General features: G+C 37.0%; 1 protein-coding gene and 1 long non-coding RNA gene across 4 annotated transcripts in view; both read left to right on the top strand.

The window, feature by feature from the left end:
- The window catches only part of DENND4C (DENN domain containing 4C), a 78,376-nt gene that overhangs the window by 40,864 nt on the left and 18,024 nt on the right, over positions 1-19,488 (top strand). For 2 of the 3 annotated variants that reach the window (XM_039319415.1, XM_039319418.1), the window contains exons 11-22: positions 4,607-4,707; positions 6,051-6,269; positions 7,076-7,221; positions 7,500-7,535; positions 7,860-7,993; positions 8,507-8,639; positions 8,813-9,019; positions 11,600-11,728; positions 11,906-12,050; positions 12,489-12,635; positions 15,819-15,941; positions 18,024-18,170. In XM_039319415.1, coding sequence (XP_039175349.1) covers positions 4,607-4,707; positions 6,051-6,269; positions 7,076-7,221; positions 7,500-7,535; positions 7,860-7,993; positions 8,507-8,639; positions 8,813-9,019; positions 11,600-11,728; positions 11,906-12,050; positions 12,489-12,635; positions 15,819-15,941; positions 18,024-18,170 — 1,667 coding nt within the window. The remainder of the gene's footprint in view (positions 1-4,606; positions 4,708-6,050; positions 6,270-7,075; positions 7,222-7,499; positions 7,536-7,859; positions 7,994-8,506; positions 8,640-8,812; positions 9,020-11,599; positions 11,729-11,905; positions 12,051-12,488; positions 12,636-15,818; positions 15,942-18,023; positions 18,171-19,488) is intronic. The other variant, XM_039319416.1, reaches the window with a different exon arrangement.
- On the top strand, positions 13,072-15,460 carry LOC120297138. Its single transcript, XR_005553702.1, has 2 exons — positions 13,072-14,977; positions 15,132-15,460. It is a non-coding gene; the product is annotated as an uncharacterized LOC120297138 (long non-coding RNA).

The following is a 19,488-nucleotide window of genomic DNA, read 5'->3' as shown; positions in this document are numbered from 1 at the left end:
TCATAATTTCCTAACTTTGATATAAAAATTCAAATGGAATTAGGGAATTAGTTTTGAGAGAAAAGTGGTAAAATGTATTCTGAGAAAGTATGTCTCGAAGGTATTTTTTTTTTCTTCAAAAGGCAACTGGACTATTTTTTTCCTTGAGGAAGAAGAAAACATTTCGCTTCTCCTCCAAGAAGCTTCATCAGTGCTGAGGGCGGTTGCCATCAGAACTGATGCAAGTCCTGTAGCCTTTTGAAGGAAAAAAAAGCACCTTTGAGACAACTATGACCTGGATGACTGAGAATCTCCACAGACCTTCTGAGAAAGGATGTGTGGATGAAAGTCAACTCGACACAAATGAAATTTTTCAACTGTCTTCTTCCTCTTTGCAATCCACCGCATCCTAAATATTGTTCTTGAAAGTAAGAGACCTTCAGAATAAGGTGGAGATGACGTTGCAATGAAGGGAGAGGAAGAAAGCCTTTGGAAACAGTGGGAAGCATGCCACCTCTTTAAGTCACCTTTTAATGTTCCTGGAGAAGACTCCTGCGAGTCTCCTGGACTGCAAGGCAATCGAACCAGTCAGTCCCAGAGGAGATCAACCCTGACTGCTCTTTAGAAGGCCAGATCCTGAAGTTGAAACTCAAAATACTTTGGCCACCTAATGAGAAGGAAGGACTCACTGGAGAAGGGCCTAATGCTGGGAAAGATTGAGGGCAATAGAAGAAGGGGACGACAGAGAATGAGGTGGCTGGATGGAGTCACTGAAGCAGTAGGTGTGAGCTTAAAGAGACTCCAGAAGATGGTAGAGGACAGGAAGACCTGGAGGAACATTGTCCATGGGGTCGCGATGGGTCGGACACGACTTCGCAACTAACAACAACAAAGAGTGGTGTGGTGGCCTAGTGCTGAAGGCACTTGCCTCCCACTCAGAAGGTTGAGAGTTCAATCCTAGCTAGTGGTAGATGTTTCTCTCCTAGGGTTCAAAGAAAAAAATATCTGCTGAGTGGTGTCAGGAAGAGCATCAAGCCAGTAAACGCTCAGCTCCATCCAGTCGCCCCTACTCTCCCCCGAATTAAGGGATTACAGGGTCATAAAAAGGGAGGTTTTTTTATTGAGCTTTTATCCCTGGAAACATGCTAGTATTACACAAATATTTATTTAATAGCATGAAGTTTAGTATTTTATTTTAGAGGAATTGTTATCTTAAAAAAAAAACCATCTGAATTTCTATTGATTGGAAGAGGTATTTGTTTGTGGTATACTTTTCCTCCTCATTAGGGATAGGAGGGAAGGAATGTCTGTGACCAAAACATTTTGCATTTGTGTGACTCTGCACAAAGAAGTAGTTGTGCAAAGATTGGAAGTTTTTAAATACGGAAACAATTGCATCTGGTAATATCATCTGTCTGCATTGGGGCAATGTGTATGGGCCTGAAATTGCTCCTTCTTATTGTAGGAATATTTCCTGTAAAATGTGAACAACCCTAGGATTATAGCTAATCTCTTTTGAAAAGGGGAATATTCTTTCCCTATGTGCTTGTTTCCTTCTGTAGTTTCACATTTCAGTAATCAAATGACATCAGTATCATGTGACATTCTTGGTGATATTTTTGGCAACTCTGCCAGAAGGAAATCAAAAGTCCCATCTTATGTTAGAATTTGATTAGAGCAGGTTTATAAAAATCAATAGAGATTGCACATTAGGAAAACAATAAGGCTTTGCTAGAGAAAAACAGCAAGGATTTGCCAGATTTAGCCTCTGAGCTTAGTTCATATTGTTTATATACTACTACAGAATAAATGTGAGCCTTGGCCCTATTTTTTGTGGCTGATTTCCTTTCTTTGTGCTGAGTTTTCATACAATAACAAGGAGAAAGGGTGGAGGAAAAATCAGGAAAATATCACTGTGAATCTAGAGCAGGAAATTTTGAATTGTTGCAGTCATTTGGCAAATCTATTGTACATGCTGAAAAGTTAAATAGTAATCAAATCAGTAGTATTTTTACTTGCAAATCTTCAAATATTAAGGTTTAATAACAGGATTGAAAAAAATTACACAATGATCGTTCAGCTCTCACTACACGTCATGCTGGATAAGACTGATAAGAATGTAGTTATATCTGAGGCTTGCAAATTTTAGACAAAAAACTATAATCATTTTGTCTTGTGCTATGTCCTTATGGTAGTTCCAAGTCAGCTGCAGAATATGGATTTGTAGTAAAGCAATCTTCCAGTTTACACCCAGTTGGATTTTAAAAAGGGACTATGGATTTGTTTACATTTCAGATATGCACAAATGGAAAACATGTTTCGTTTTGAACTTGGAACAACTAGACTGGCATAGAAATTCAGTTAAACACTGTGGCTTAGAAACTCAGTGAAACATTGTAGTTTAGAAACTCAGTGAAACTGTGGCATAGAAACTCAGTTAAACACCGTGGCTTAGTTAAATTATTTAACTTTAATATGGGTCATAGTTCAGCTGAACCAAAGCATTTTCTTGTTGGAACATCTCGGTGGTTTTGTGTTTTGGCTGAAAGAAACATATTGTGGACTACACATTTACAGGGTTAACAGATTTCATAAAATGACACTAAAATTTCATGAAATGTTGTTCATAGTTGAAATTGTGTTTGATATTGCTCTAATTTTTTTTGCTATTTAGCAGCAAGACAGCTTGCCAGCTCTTGCAATAAACTACAATTAACATTGCTTACAAATGCAGTCATTTTTTTTTAACAAAATCCTCTGAATGAAATATACTTTACACAATAATACATTGCAAGAGGGAATCAGCAAATTGTAAAGTGGCATTAAAAGATAATAGCCTATTTAAAGAAGCTAAAATTAAAGAGTTGATGGTAATTGCTGTCTTGAGCCTTATTCTTCCATGTGAAACAACATGCTGGTTTTTTTCCATCTCAGAAAATTGTTAAAAGAAGAGAAGTAAAGTTCTGTCCATTCGGAAATACGGTTTTATATTGCAGAACTGACTGTGTGGATTGATTCCTATGTTCTGGTTTCATAAAAAGGGACATGTAAAACATACAGTTTGTCCATTTACTTTGTCTGACGTTTGATAAGGAAAATTAAAATTACAAGATTGTATGAAATAATATATTTTTCAAAGTATATTTATACAAGAGGTACTCTGTGGATAATTACCCAAATCCAGCACAAAAGTCTGAATTGATATAGTGAGATTTGAGTTACATAACTATGTTTTTAGGAGGAGAAAGTTTGTTTCAACTCATTTCAACTCTAATCAATTAGTAAAGCAGTATTGGTTTATTCCAAAATTCTTTTTATCATCTTTGTAGTAGAGTGACTGATACTGACTTTGCCTAAGCAGCTTAATTCATTGGTAAGGATGAATTTTGAACTGGAAATGTTCTGCTTATGGTGTGTTTTAAGCTTCTGTGCTATTAAACTTTAATGCACTGAAAAAAAGAAATTTAAGAACGAAACACGTTTGGATAATACTATACTACTTCAACTTTATCTACAAGCCTAAACCTGTATGTTTGAATTCTTGAAGTCTTGTGGTTTTAATCCTAGTAGCATGGTTTTGTACAAAATCTTGATAGCTCAGGCTTAAACTGATGATGCTATCGTCTTGAGCAAGGCAATTTTTCATATTTAGATCTGTTTGATCTAATGACCAAGTGTAAGCTGTAAGCTGGCTTACAATGAGTGTTGAATTTTTAACTCTCCCACTGTCAACTCACATAATTTTGAAAATTATGCTGAGCTACTTAAATCTCAACAGAAGCCATAAAAATTGCAGGTTGGCTGCTCCTGATTTATGTAAGAAATTATGTAGAACGATTTCAATATGACTTTTTTTTCCTTTCTCTTGTTTTCTTTCCTATGTGCTGATGAACTGAAGCAAAGCTGAATGAGATTTCTAGATCTGAATAAAATGTTATACTTTACTGACCTAAGCAATTACAGTACAGGATCATAAATAAAAGTCCTAATGTAAACATTTTTCACATTTTGTGTCATTCTTTGCATTTTTTTTCAGCATACAACTTTTTTTTCATACAGTGCAAAATTAACTTGCATGATGTACTGATTCATCTTTGCTCAACCTGAACAGTTTTAAAACGTTTTGTCAAGACTTCGTTGCATAATAATGTCTGCACATGAAAAATTAATTATTTGAGCCACTTTTTCTATACAGGCAACACTTACATTCAACACTGACTATAACTCTAAACACTCAGTAAAAATATTGCATGTTACCAGATATAATTTCAAGTTTGGAAATACGAGGCCCAAAATTCATTGTCACAATAATGCTGCAATCATATCTCAAGATAAACTCACTGATTGAAATAACCTATGTAAATAAAAATAATCAAAGAAAAGTTGGTATAGTTTTGGAATAAAATCTAAATTCAGCTGAGAGGGTTTTTAATGCTTATCAATGAAACCCCAAAGTTGATTCAAATCACTTGGCATTAAAACGATGAAAGGAGTTTTGGAATTTTAGTTGGAGAAGGTAAATGCCTATTCCTGTTCTTGTTTCAATATCAGGAAGCAATAAAAGCTGAGTGTTACATTTTTATGCATTACTCATTTTGACATATGTACCTTTGTTTCTGTTGTATAGATCTGATGATAAGAAGAGTATGAACTGGAAGCTGCTTCCTAAGAAACCATGTAAAAGCCTTCTTGGCACGTTAAGGAAATTGCAGCCACAACTTGCATTAGGTAAAATAAGAGGTTAAAAGGAACTAATCTTTGGAAAAGAAGAAAATTCAGTGAATTGTTTGTTTTCCCACAAACTGTTTTGAGATAGAGACAGAGATAGAGATATGCAATTTAAAATATTTACATCCATAAACTCTTTTTTTTAATTATTCCAAGATGTTTAAAACAATTCAAACCAGAAAAACCTCATTTTTATAAATTTCCAGAGAAACCATAGGAAGTATATGAATTTTATTCCAGTTAACTAAGTAACCTGCCAGTTTAATAAACTGCCAGTTTAATAATGCAACTGATGGTTGCAGCAATCATGTAATCACCATTTGCGACTTTCCCTGAAACATTCCCACAAGCCAAGCCTCACCCAGTTTTATATCTTTGTAAAGTCATTTTTATACATCTGATAAAGATTTCAATTTTTTTTCTCATGTTTTTTTCTGTGTTAATGCAAATACAAATTTAATTAAATATAAAAAGCTTAATTTTTGAAGCATAGTGATGAGATTTAATATTAATAACCATGTTGTTTTACTAAACACCATTATTTTACAGATCACAGGTAGAATATAGTAATTTATATACCCACAGTCTTTATGAAGTTGAAACACTTAGTACAGTAATAGAAATCATCAGATTTCAAAGCATGCTTTTGAGAGTACAGAAATAGCAATAGCACTTAGACTTATATACCGCCCCTTAGTGCTTTAGAGCAGGGATCCCCACCCAACCTGTGGGCCACAGCCCAGTACCGGGCCGCAGCCTATTGGCCACCGGGCCGCGTGAGTGGCTGGCTGGTGTGCATGTATGTGCACACACATACAGCCACACTCGCGTGAGTGTCGTGGGTGTTTGCGGCCCCACTCATGCAAGCGTCACTGCAAGCATCATGGGCATTTGTGGCCCCACTCACATGAGCAATGGGTGTTTGTACATGTGCACGCTCATGCGTTCATCCCCGACAAGACCCTCCTTCTTTCTCATCTCCCCCTGCTTCTGGCCGCCAACCCCGAAAGGTTGGGGAACTTTGCTTTATAGCATTCTCTGGGCAATTTACAATGTCAGCCTATCGCTCCCAGCAATCTGGGTCCTCAGTTTACTGACCTCAGAAGGATGGAAGGCTGAGTCAACCTTGAGCCTGTAAGGATCAAACTCTAGGCTGTGTGCAGAGTTAACCAGGAATACTGCATTCTAAGCATTGTGCCTTCTAGGGTCCTGCAAGTTCATTCTTTTTCAAACATTTCTTTTGTAATGTGTCTTTGGTGGTGGGTGTTTGTTTGACTATGTTCATTTAATTTAGTATGTAAGTCTCCTTAATTCTCTATGCCTTACTCAACTCTCTAATCCAGTTCACAGAAAGACGCAAGAAGGCTCTGCCGTTGAGATGAAGCCAATAGAGGCAGATTTCTCCTGGCAGAAAAAGATGACGCAATTCGAAATGGAGATTCAGGAAGCCTTCCTGCGTTTTATGGCTTATATTTTAAAAGGGTATAGAATTTTTCTTAAGCCAATCACGCAAGCACCTTCAAATAAAACTACTGCTGTGGATTCCCTGTTTGACCTTCAAGGTGAGATTGGGAGATAAATGGAAATAAATGGCAGTGTTCAAATAAAATACGGGTCGCACTTCAAATTTAACAAATACTAGTCTTCTCAGTTTCTTCTTTGTATGCAATAGAATAAAGACTAGAATAGAGTACGAGCTTTGCTGGCATTCAGGGCAGGCAGTGCAACAGAGAGGGCACACCTCCTCAGTGCCATTAGAAGATTTTGTTTGGTAGAGTGAATCCAAAGTACATCCATAGTCCAATTTTGTTGTGATGGGCAGACACAACTGGAGAATGGGGGAACCTGTGAACACTGGTAGATGACTCCCTCTTTGTCATCTGCTCTTATCTTGTAAATTGAGCACAAAATGTTAGAGCTATAGGATTGTCTTTGCTTGTCTAAAATGCTAAATTACATACTATAGAAGATGGGATTAGATTTGCTCTTTAAAGAGTCATATGAAGTGATCCCATCAGCTGGAGTTCAGAAGAAGGATGCATAATCTCCTAATTCTCTAAAGAGCTTTAAGAGCTCCAGATTTTCCAAGTGGATCAAGTTCCAAAGCTATCAGTAACAGGACACACAGATACTAAAGATACATTGTGTTTGAAAACTCTGGAGCTGAACTTTTTTAAAACTATCCTGTCAAAATGTTTATGTTATTTAAGATACTCTTGTTGTTGTATCATAAGAGCAGGATATATGCTGAAAGCAATTTGTGTAGGGTCTTGTTTACAGGAGATGAATAAACAGAAAAATGAGATAATTGTAAGGCACTGTAACAAAAATGTCTAGCTATTTTCTTTTCTTTCTTTACATATGCTAGGATTTTTAAAAAGTAGAGACCGTGCCTACACAAAATTCTACACAACTTTAACAAAGACACAGATTTTTAGCCGCTTCATTGAAGAATGCAGTTTTGTGAGTGACAAAGATACAGGATTAGCATTTTTTGATGACTGTGTAGAAAAGGTAAAGATATTTATTGGGTAAATATATCATTTCACTTTAAATTTAGTGCATGACTATTTGGGGGAAACAACATTTTAACTCTTTTAAGTGCCATGCAATTGAGTTTTTATGTTAACTGCCTATTGTGTTTTATCCTGGAAATGTTCTCATGTTATCCACATTAGATTTGTTCAGGGCTTCTATTAGGCAACAGAATTTAAAAGATTACACTATACATAATAGCAAAACTTTGTGCTTATTCACAAAAATTAAGCATTTATTTCTAATATTTATTTTAGCTTTTTCCTGAGAAAGGATCAGAAAAAGGAGATAAGGTATTTATTTACTTCTCATGGGACAAGAATTTGCTGATAATTAAGCATGTATGGTCATAAAATGGAAATGGAAGATGTGATTGATCAAGTAGTTGTCTGGGAATTTTAATATATGTTTTTTCTAGATGTGCTACTTGAAAATTGAATAGCTGCTATATTAGAGTTTTGTGGATCTTCTAGCCGTGCTGGTGGCAGATAGCTGCAAGATGTGTACATAGTCATAGCTTCTTCTACCTTTTCTTTTACATCACACTCTATGCTTAACAGTTGCATCCTTGAGGCTTTGAAATAGCATTGTAATACTAAAGTGTGACGTATTTGCAGGTTGATGTAGACTCTGCAGAGGATATTCGGTTAATTGAATTTGATGAATCTCAGAAGAGTGAACATACAGTATTTATAATGCCACCAGAGCCACCACCCCCAGACGATGGACAGGAAAGACTACCAAAGTATAGGTATTCCCTTAATGGCATTTGGATAGACTTCTCTTTATTTCCATCCAACCTTTCCTAATTTAGTGTTCTTCTAGATGGGTTCGGGAGGCGGCACGGTAGATAGGAATCTTGGAAAATGTGGTTCCTCTCATATCTGGCGATCAAAAGATCTGACAGGGATCTATATCAAGAATGTCCATTATACTGAATGTTCATCTTACTAAAATTACTGTTACCTTGAATTTTAGTTTCTTCTAAATATTGAAATTTAGAGAATAATTTTTTTTAGCCATCGTGTTCAGCAGGGGTATGCCAAATATGTGGAATATGAATTATTTAAAATTTGAAATGCTCTGTTTCCATTGAGAACGTGCTTGTGATTATTTTACCTCTGTTTTGAGTTGAAAACTCTTTAACTCCAAACACTGAAAAAAGATTTTCCTCTTGAATTGGGGTAGTTCAAATTTTATTTTATTTTATTCATTTTATTGTCTTATTATGGATGGAAGATACCATTTTGATTTTCTTTTCCAGTTACAACACCTTCCCTAAGTTAGAGCTTAAGCTCTTTGACAGACCACAAGATCTCAAACTTTCATTTAAGAGGCACCCAGCTAAAAGCAACATTTCAAACAGTCCAGCGCTCATGGCAAAGAGAACCAAGCAGGTTATTTTTATTTTTAAGATATATTCAGAACTGAAATAAGTTTGGAAAAAAATGATATAACCAGCAGAAGTGCACATTCTTCTTTTCCACATTTCATGCTGTTCAAAGAGCATGTTATCCGGCACTCCTTAGATTCCTTTTAATATGTGTCTATTTTTACTCTTGTTTTGCAGGAGATAAAAGCAGCCCATAAACTCGCCAAGCGATGCTACACAAACTCCCCACAATGGGCCAAATTCCTTTTCAGTCATTGTTACAGCTTATGGTTTATTTGTCTCCCAGCCTATGTTAGAGTTTCTCATCCCAAAGTCAGAGCCCTGCAGCAAGCATATGACGTTCTCATTAAAATGAAAAAAACAGACGTGGAACCACTAGATGAAGTAAGTTAAGAAGATTGCTGTGCTATAAAAAGATAAAGAGGTATCTTTTGTCTTGGAATAATATTTATGATATTTGCCATCTTCTAGTTCAGTGCAGATTGTATAATAAGGTGCTTTGCAACACCCTTTGATCTGAGGGTGCAAAGCCATGAAGCATCTTTTGGGAAACTCTATAGAGCTGCTGCTTGTCTCCCAAGATTGGTCTGTGTGTACATGCACATACATGTATGTGTAGGAGACACTCCTGCAAGAATAGTGGATAAAATGGAGACACTTGTTCATGCTAAGCCTTCGTCTGGTTGCTTGCACATTCATACCGGGATCAAGAGAGGTTCTTGAACAAAAAAAGTCTATACCGGCCTGCTGTTTTTCAAAAGAAACCGCAATGTTCTGCAACTTTGGATTTCCAGTAATATACTTTTAATTCCAATCAATTCTAAATAAGATAGCTTGATATAGTTTGTAAAACAGGCAAGCTACAGCTCATTTTAATGCAGTAAGAAAATATTTTGTTAACAACCTGCAATTGATGCCAGATGACCCCATCATGGTTTCTGTGCATTCCTGGAATTACCAATAGAATTAAGTCTTTTTACTTGTAACATAAATACCTATTATTATTTTTTTCTAGATTAGATCTAAAAGTAGAGAATTTTCTGATGCCTCTCCATTCTTTTTTTTTTCCCTTTCATTTGGAGATATTCTTAGCATGCTGTAGATATTCTCACTAATAAAATCAGTTTCATTATACTATTAATTATCCAGAAATCGAACTCTCCTGTAATTTTTGGTTGTGATTATTATGAAGTAAGAAATTTAATAATTACTTGAGATTACGCCATCTTACATTCAAATGCTCCTTGTGTATGAAATTTTACCATTCATTTCTTCTGTTAAAAATGCAGACTAGTAGGTAAGAACCTGACATTTTGGAAAATAAATAATTAAAAATGGCACCATTATTATATATGATGAAGGAAAAGGAAATTGCTTGAATCTTCTGTACATTTTAAAAAAGTTAGTCAGAAACTGGTCTCTGCTTCCACTCGTACTATAATGGAGAATCAATTTCTTAGCTCAAACATCTTCACTTTTGTGCCAAGCACTTTTCCTTTAAATTTGGCCTTAGCCTAGAACAGTGGTAGGCAACCTTGGCTCTTTTATGACTCGTGGACTTCAACTCCCAGAATTCCTGAGCCAGGAGAGAAATAGAGAGAAATAGACAGCTGTACTAAAGAGGTTGATGCAAGGAACTGTGAGCAGAGCCAGGGAATCTATAGGCAAAGAGAATGATAGGGCAGGAACCTTTAGGTGTATGTCTGTCGCATAGCTTGTGGGTTCATGAAGAGCTGGGCAGATGTGTTGAAGACCTAGCTCAGTCCAGCTGCAACAGGGTCAGGAATGGAGTGCATGATGGAATGGGAGTCTTGAGCAAAACAGAGTGGAAATGTGGGAAAACCCTGGATATTGATCCTGCAGAAGAGAGGGATGGAGATCTTAGAGAAACAGACTGGCTAGGTCAGGGGTTGGCAACCTTGGCTCTTTTATGACGCGTGGACTTCAACTCCCAGAATTCCTGAGCTAACTCTGGGAGTTGAAATCCATGCATCATAAAAGAGCCAAGGTTGCCTACCCCTGGGCTGGGTTGTTCTTTTCCAGCTGAACACTCAGATAAATTGTCAGAGGGAGACGAAGCCCAGTGTGCAGTTGCCAGTTTGTCCAAGCACTTAGGTCCTAGGACAATCCTCAGATTTGCATCCTTTCCCGCCCCCCGCCCCCCAGCGTGCAGTAAAACAGCTAAGTCACAATTCAATCCCATCTGGCCTGGACATGCTGGCTTTCTTCCTAACCCTAACCTGGAAGAGGATCTTAAAATATTTATGAAAATGCCTTTCTCGACATAGCTAATGTAGCATAGGCACACCAGTTACATTATTGAACTAAAATCCAGGAGGGTGCTAATCGACTCCCAGTCATGGGAAGGCACATGGATGGGCAAGTTACTCTTTCTCGCAGCCCAACCTATCTGTTGTGGAAATAAAATTAAAAGAATATCTCTTCCCCCCCCCTCCCCCAGCCCTCTTGAACCCTGGAGAAAAACAGATGGTAAGTTAGATGTGATTAAGCAAGTATCTTGACATATCTGAATTATCTGAATTAAAATGATACAAAAATCTAACAACTGCAATACAGTACCCTTTAAGTACTTAATCTAAGAAAAGATTGCAAGGATTTTTTTTTTTTTTTTTTTTGTAATGCTAGACAATTTGGTGTGGTTGGCTTTCTATGGATTGCCTTGTAAAAATGGGTAGTTTTGCCTTCCTGCTATATCAATGGGTTTATTGAGTTTGGCAGCAGCTGAGAGAATTGGACCAGAAGTTATATAATATATGGTATGTGTTTGGGATATTATTTTAATAGGTTGGCAGCTTTCTAATTCAGTGGTAGAATATCTCTTGCTTTAAACAAGTATTCCTCTGCTGACTGATGATACGTGCCAAGAGAGACTTATATTGTAAGGATAGCCACACTTGATGCTTTACTGTTGATAAAATCTATACTTTTTTCAATATTTATCAGGTGTGTTATAGAGTTTTAATGTTGCTCTGTGGACTTTGGGGTCATCCTGTCCTGGCTGTGCGGATTCTCTTTGAGATGAAAAATTCTGGCATAGAACCAAATGCAATTACTTATGGTTATTACAATAAGGTAAGCAGAAAAATTAGTAAATATTATATAACGAAGATTTTATAACTTCCTTCCTTATCATTGTTGGATAACAGTGATATAATTCTATCTGACTAAGATTGCAGGGAATGGATTATAAGGGTGTCATGTATGTTGACTATTTTGGAAATATTTCTCTTAGTAATTTTACTCCTTTAGGCAGTTTTGGAGAATCCCTGGCCTAGCAGTAATCGCAGCGGTATATTTCTTTGGACAAAATTGCGGAATGTGGTACACAGTATGACACAATTAAGGCAATGTCTCAAAAAGACTACACATACTTCACAGGTTGCTTCAATACCAGGTAATGTCACAATCCTTAATTGCCATAAAGAAAATATAAATCTTGCCACTTCAGATTAGTGATAAACTCTTATTATGGGGTGATGTGGTTGCATGTGAGGAAACGGGCACAATTAAAATGCAAGCGCAGAGTATCGTATGGTGCAGTGCAATATGTGTGGGGGGGGAGGTATGTGCTGTTTTCATAAGCGTTTATGTCTTAAATAGCTATACAGTGAAGCAGGAGTTTTGAGATATCGTTAAAAGGAAGGGGTGTGTGAGAATTCGTGCTTTGCATTCCCAAGAACAGCCTGAGATACACACATTGATTTGGATTCGTGTTCATTTGCCAAAAAAGGTCTTGGGTCAATCCTTCAGTAATGCTGTGTAGATTACCATACTGCTGCTCCTTGGGTTGTTTTTTTTTTTTAAACTAATATATTATTGTTCCTGTCCTCAGCTTCACAGAAGATCCCAGGTGGAAGTGATGGGGACACGGTGAGCCATGGTAGTGTGGATAGTTCTAATGATGCTAACAGTGGGGAGCACGCACTCTTCGTCAGAGACTTAGTCAGGCTTGATTCCATTGATAATCACTCTAGCACAGGTATTAGATCTGTTGGGGTTCACTAACTTTGCAATGTCTTTCTAATACGCTGCCTTCCTTAATATTGTTTCTGTTACAAAGATTGTGTGTTATAGAAAGAGGAAATTTTTTTTTCCTGTTCCATGCCAATCCCATGAATAACAGAATCTAAAATGGGGTCCAAATTTCTTCATCGAGAAGCAAATCACATGGGGGACATGATAGCAGTGTTCCAATATCTCAGGGGCTGCCATAAAGAAGAGGGAGTCAAGCTATTTTCCAAAGCGCCTGAAGGCAGGACAAGAAGCAACGGAATGAAACTAATGAAGGAGAGAAGCAACCTAGAACTAAGGAGAAACTTCCTGACAGTTAGAACAATTAACCAGTGGAACAACCTGCCTCCAGAAGCTGTTGATGCTCCAACACTGGAAGTTTTTAAGAAGAGACTGGACAGCCATTTGTCTGAAATGGTATAGGGTTTCCTGCCTGAGCAGGGGGTTGGACTAGATGACCGCCAAGGTCCCTTCCAACATCATCATCATCATCATTATTATTATTATTATTTAGATCACAAGTTGGGTGTGTATATGCTTAGTTTATGCAGCTGTTGTAGGTAGCTTTTTTCTGTCTCTATCTTTTAAAGAGAGAAATAGCTAATCAGCTGGAAGAGGAAGAGGCAAGGTGGAAAAGGATAATATTAGTTCAGTGTAAAGAATTGTGGTATTATATGCCAACTAGAACTTTTACGTTTATTCTGCCTACAACTTCTTTGGCCTTTCAGCACAAGTGAATATATGGGAGGACATAGTGTGCACTGAATCCTGATATAATTATGTGATCCCAGGAAATATATGTTTGAGTGAAGGAGGCACCGATAGTTTGCTGCGACTGGTGCTCTTTGTTTCTAATATATATATTCCTGGGGATTGTTCTATATCCCAACTACTTGTGTTGGAACTTGGGTAAAATTTTAGTGAGGGCAAAGGAATGTGTTCATACGAAATATGGAATGCTATGTTTCAGAAAATTTCACAGTAACTTGCATTAGGTGGGGAGCATTCTCTATTTAGCCCAAATTTGGTCATTAAAGATAAATGTGGAAATGATTTTTAAGTGCAGATAGCTGAATCTTTCTGAAAAGAGTTTCCTGACTCTCGCTTAGCTGCAAGTTACATATTTTAAATGAAACAAAGATAATCTTATTTTAAAAATCCTGCTCTTAGACATAAGTCTGAAAGTTGTCCCATTCCTCAATTTTCTCTACTAAACTTTCTGACTTCCTTCTTTTTAAAACAATTTTAGTCTTTCTCTGTTTTGTGTAGATGGCTTCTTGTATTTGTCTAGTAGTAGATAACTAAATATTCCTTCTCTCTGATCCTTGTTGCTTTGCTTCTTGCTCTGTGCTGTCTCTTGATGCTGCATTTGTCCTTGGCTGTCATGGTGTGGGGTGCAGACTTGTGTGGTGCGAATCCTTGGAGGCAGATGTGCATTAATTCTGCTGTTGAATGTTAAACCCTGCAGGTAATTTTCCCATGAATTAACGTAAATCAATATAAAAACAGTGGCTGACTTTTCGACGTGCTGTTTTAAGTAATAGCAAGATACTTTGGAAACACATACATAGCATACACTTCAGATTTCATTAATTGATGGAATTTTGCTCCCTCCATTTATTATTAAATAATAAGATGTTGTGTTTCTTCAGTCTAGGATTTAACTGTTGTTCAAGTTGCAAGCCTTTTTTTACTTCTGGCCACATTCATATAATCAAATGGATATAACTAGAAGAGTCTCGACAGAGACAATCTGTCACCATTTACTGTAGGACAGCGTTTTTTCAAACTTTGCATGCTGGCTGAGGAATTCTGGGAATTAAAATTCCATCCTGTAAAGTTGCCAAACTTGGAAAACACTGATTTTTTTTTCAAACTGATTATGTAAGAATTTCAGCCTATTAAGTCCCAGCATTTGTTTTTTTAACCTCTGAATATGTTGGAATTCTCAATGAATGACGGGAGTTATAGTCACAGTTAATCTTGGAGCCACTTGGTTGGGAAAGGCTATACTGTATTAGATAAGAAAAGCACCACTCTTGAGTTTATAGAAGGTAGCACAGAGCTAAATTCTGTAGCCAAGGAGAGTAGGGCTTATACCAAATTAGTAGAATTTAGACAAGATTAATACAGGGGAGATATGAACTTAGATACGCATATAAAGAAATAAACCCTAGCAACGAAATCATTTTACCTCAGAGGAAAGAGGTTCAAAGGGAATTATAGGGTCCTTGATATGTGCCGTTTGAAGAGCTGATTTTGACTTATAAAGCTCTTTATATTTTGGCGTCTGGATACCTATAGCACAGGGTAGGCAACCTTGGCTCTTTTATGACTCGTGAACTTCAACTCCCAGAATTCCTGAGCCAGCATGGCTCAGCTTGGAAACCTCTCTCTTTCCCCTTTAGCATGGCTGGCTCAGGAATTCTGGGAGTTGAAGTCCACAAGTCATAAAAGAGCCAAGGTTGCCTAGCTCTGCTATAGCACCACATACTCCAACCAGAGTGGGCCTGGCTTCCTTGGTCATATAGGAAGAAACCGCTGTAAGTGGCCACTTAGAGGAAATAAAAGGGTTCTGAGGCTTCTTCACCTTTGTGGTGCTGGTTCTGTAGAACAGCCTCCCTGTGAAAACCAGGCTGGTGTCCTCCTTGGATTGTTCTGGAGTACCCTGATTACATTGGGCCATTTCTGTTTTATTTTTTGAGTTGTTGTATTCTCGAGTTACTGTTACTATTGCATTGTTTTGATTTTATGCTGAATTTATTCCTACCGTGGACATTTTTAAGCCTTTTTAAAAAAAAAAAAAAAATCTGGTCAAACCCTGAGAGTCATTTGATTGTAATTGATGAAACAAACGGAAATGAATGTGATTCTTATTCCTCTGTTGTGGGTTACCTGTATCAACTTCTGTTAATGTTCAACCAGCAATAATATGCTCTGCAAAAATTACATCTCAAACATACCTCTCACCACATCTCCGCTGCTGTTTTTTCTTCACTGAATTTCAAAATACGCTTCATCAATTATTTTCTGTTTTAAAATAAAAAATTTCACGATACGCATTTCTCACAATTTAAATATTGATGTTCTGAGGGCAGAGAGAGAAAAAGCAAATGGACAAATCTTGTCTCTTCCTCCCCCCCCCCCACAGGAGGTCAGTCAGATCAAGGCTATGGGTCTAAAGATGAACTTATAAAGGATGACGGGGACCACCTTCGTTCAACAGACGTGCTTACGGAGAAAGATCTTGCTGCAAAAGAAGACTTAATTGGAGGTGCGTTAGAGGGACGGTAGAATTTTTCTTTTAAAATATGCTTTCTAAATTGGACCTACACAGAATTGGTTTTATCTGGCTTGATAACAATACTTATGGAAAAGATCTTGATATAGTACAAGTAGTCCTCAACTAACAACAGTTCATTTAGTGACTGTTCAAAGTTAACAGTAGCGCTGAAAAAAAGTGACTTATGGCCATTTTCTCACAATTGTTACCTTTCTAACATCCCCACGATCATGTGATCAAAATTCAGATGCTTGGGCAACTGGTTCATACTAATGACCATTGCTGGGTCACAAGGTCACGTGATCCCCTTTTTGCAACCTTTGAACAAGCAGAGTTGATGGGTAAACAAGATTCACTTAACAACCGAGTTACTAACTTAACCAACTGCAAGGATTCACTTAACAACTGTGGCAAGAAAGGTCGTAAAATGGGGGCAAAACTTACTTCACAAATGTCTCACTTAACAGCAGAAATTTGGGGCTCAATTGTGGTCGTAAGTCAAGGACTACCTGTTGTTGATTAAATAAAAACAGGTGGTCCTCGACTTACGTTTGGTTAGCGGCCGTTGGAAGTTACAACTTCACTGAAAAAAATGACTTGTGCTTGTTTTTCACACTTACGACAATTGCGGCCCCTCTATAGTCACATGATCAAAATTCAGATGCTTGGCAACGGGCTCATAGTTATGATGGTTGCTGTGTCCCTGGGTCTTATGATGATCACCTTTTGTGACTTCCTGACAAGCAAAGTCAAGGGGGAGGCTAGATTCACTTAACTGTATTACTAATTTAAACAACTGCAATGATTCACTTACCATTTGTGTCAAGAAGGGTTGTAAAATGGAGCAAAACCCACTCAACATCTCTCTTGCGCAATAACAGAAATGTTGGGCTCAATTGTGGTCAAGGACTACCTGTAAGAGTCAACACAGTATAATGTACTGTAGATGTAAAAAAAAAAAAAAAAAAAAAGTCCAGCTACAATTATAGGTTGTATCCACAGAATATAATTTCTAAATTTTGGGAAGAAATATTTCCATTTCCACTCTTCTGTTTAGTTCTGGGATTACATTTTAAGGATACAGACTGGAAAAGATTCAAAGAAGAGCAACCAAGATGATTGAGACTAATATTTATTGGATGTGTTTAAAGCAGAGGTTGGACAGCCATCAATGTGGATGGCTTGGATTCAAATTTGGATTCCTGCATTGAGCAGGAATTGGCCTGGATCGCTTAAATGGCCCTTTCCAACTGAGTGTTTCTGTGATTTTAAGTTTAATTGGGATCTGGTGGCAGAATTTACATTCTGGAATGTCACTTTTATAGAGGATTATCTTGATTGATTTTGCTTGTATATCATTCAAAAGTTGGGATTGCCTGGGTTGTGCGCAGTGAGTTGAAAGACATTAAGCAAGTAAATAGGAAAAGGGAAGCAGCATAAGAACAATAATAAGGCACAATAAGTATGATAAAAATCAGGCAGAATTAATACTGCCAGTAAATATAGCATAAACTACAGCAAACTTTCAAGTCCTAAAATAACTACGTGCTTCTTAAATTGCTTGGAAAATAAAAATAATCATCAAAGTGATACTAAGCAGAACAGAAGGTGAGGTGAACATTCTTTAGAAAATATTCCACAGATGAAGACTACAACGGAAAATAACTTTAAAAAAGGTTCCAAAATTACAGATAAAATTTGTTTCTTTTTAAAGTACTTTTGGGGATAATCTACCAAGCCTACCATTTAAGAAATTCTTTCTCTGCTGCAATTTTTTTCCCCTACTCAAGATTTTGTTCTCCATTTTAAATACATTGTTATAATACGGATGGCCGTGTTATTGATTGGAGGGATAAAGCTGCATATACAGATAAATGTGCTGAAAAAGGATTGTCTTGGCTGCGCTTTTTGGAACATGACTTAGACCCTCTCCAGGTTTATTGGAAAATACATGCTGACTGGAAGTTTTGGGAAATGTCAGTTAGGTGCTTGCTATTAGACACGGCATTCATTTTTCTCTACTTTCACTAGTAAGGAAGTCAACTCTCTCTCTTTTCCTCCTGTCTTCTGAAGATTTTTCTAGCACCAATGAATCTGCAGAAAAACAGCACTCTAATACAGAATCTCAAAGCCTAGTGGAAATGCCTGTGTATTCTACAAGCAGTATTGTGAAGGTTCCCTCTGGTATGTTTGTTTATCCTGGCAGGAAAAGCAGCAGTGGTAAGCTAATCCATATATTTGGTTTATTAGAAATAAAATTAGAAATCATTTATGCTGTGCTTGACTTGTTCAAGAGAAATGAATTTATTATGTGAAAAACATTTGAGAATAATTAACATCCAACCTTGCTTGGAACTTCCTACATCAGTGGTTCTCAGTCTATGGTCCAAGGACACCTGGGGGGGCATGATATTGTCACAGGTTTGAAATAATGTTATGATTTAAATCTTGAGTTACGTCTTGGTAGTCTGTGGCCACAAAAGGTATTTAAAGGGGGTATGTGGCAAAGAAAAGGTTGAGAACCACTGTCCTATATAGCATAGTGATACTTCTGTGATTTTTAGGCTCTTGATTAGAAGCCAAATAATGGAAAATACCCAGTCTAAGGACTTGGTACTCATTTAACAGATGATGATGATGATGATGACTCTTTTCTTACTGTAATCTCACTCCTTATATATATATATTTACTCTGTTTAAATTGCAGGAATATATGATTCCCAGTAGTTTTGTAAACATTATAAAAATTAAATGAGGCTCATTTGATAAATGTGTTAAAACCTCTAATTTAAAAAAAAAATATTTGTCTTCTCTTACTGCAGTACAGATCAATATTAAATTAAACTTGATTTAGCTTCCTCAAATGTTCCTTGCTAATTCTTAATATTAATCAAAGGTCCTGATTAAGAAAACCAGCAGTCTGTGTGCCATTTCCCCAATGGAGGTTAGCAACAGCAGCAGCTGGTTAATCATGTTTAAGCTGTGAAGCTAATAAGAATCAGCTTGGTCTGGGAGATTACAAATTACATATTAGTTTGTAAGGTTGAAAAATGTCTTGGAAGAAGGAAATGGCAAACTATGTTTCCAAGGAGGGGGCACACAATTATCAGGATAGGAGATGATCTTAATAATTAATGTTTGGAAATAATCCTTGTGTCTTCTCCTTACTGGTTGACTTCATGACCACCTTTTTGGCTGACTTCATGACCAAGATTTATAAAAATAACACTTTTTAAAGAAAATCAAGAATGATCATTCTCAGTTTCATAACGACAGGGCATGTTCAGTGTTTTGCATGTAGTCATGAATTGTTGCGTTATAGGAGGTGTTTCTGTTTTCTTTTGTGTAACGAAGTTATATGTAGCATCTATGTGCATATGCACTTTCTCCCCAGGGACTAATCGTGGTGTGTGATTAAGTATTGGTTGTGTACCTGTAAGGGTCTAATCAGAGAAGACGTATGTTTTGTTTCTCCATATGATCAGATCCTCCATCGTGTGTTCACATACTGTATATACACAGAGAAACAAAATATGCC

The sequence above is a fragment of the Crotalus tigris genome, unplaced genomic scaffold (assembly GCF_016545835.1).
Source record: "Crotalus tigris isolate CLP2741 ecotype Arizona unplaced genomic scaffold, ASM1654583v1 scf7180000023589.2044511, whole genome shotgun sequence".
Classification (NCBI taxonomy): domain Eukaryota; kingdom Metazoa; phylum Chordata; class Lepidosauria; order Squamata; family Viperidae; genus Crotalus; species Crotalus tigris.
Note: the sequence above shows the minus strand (reverse complement) of the source record. Positions and strands in the feature narration are given on the sequence as shown.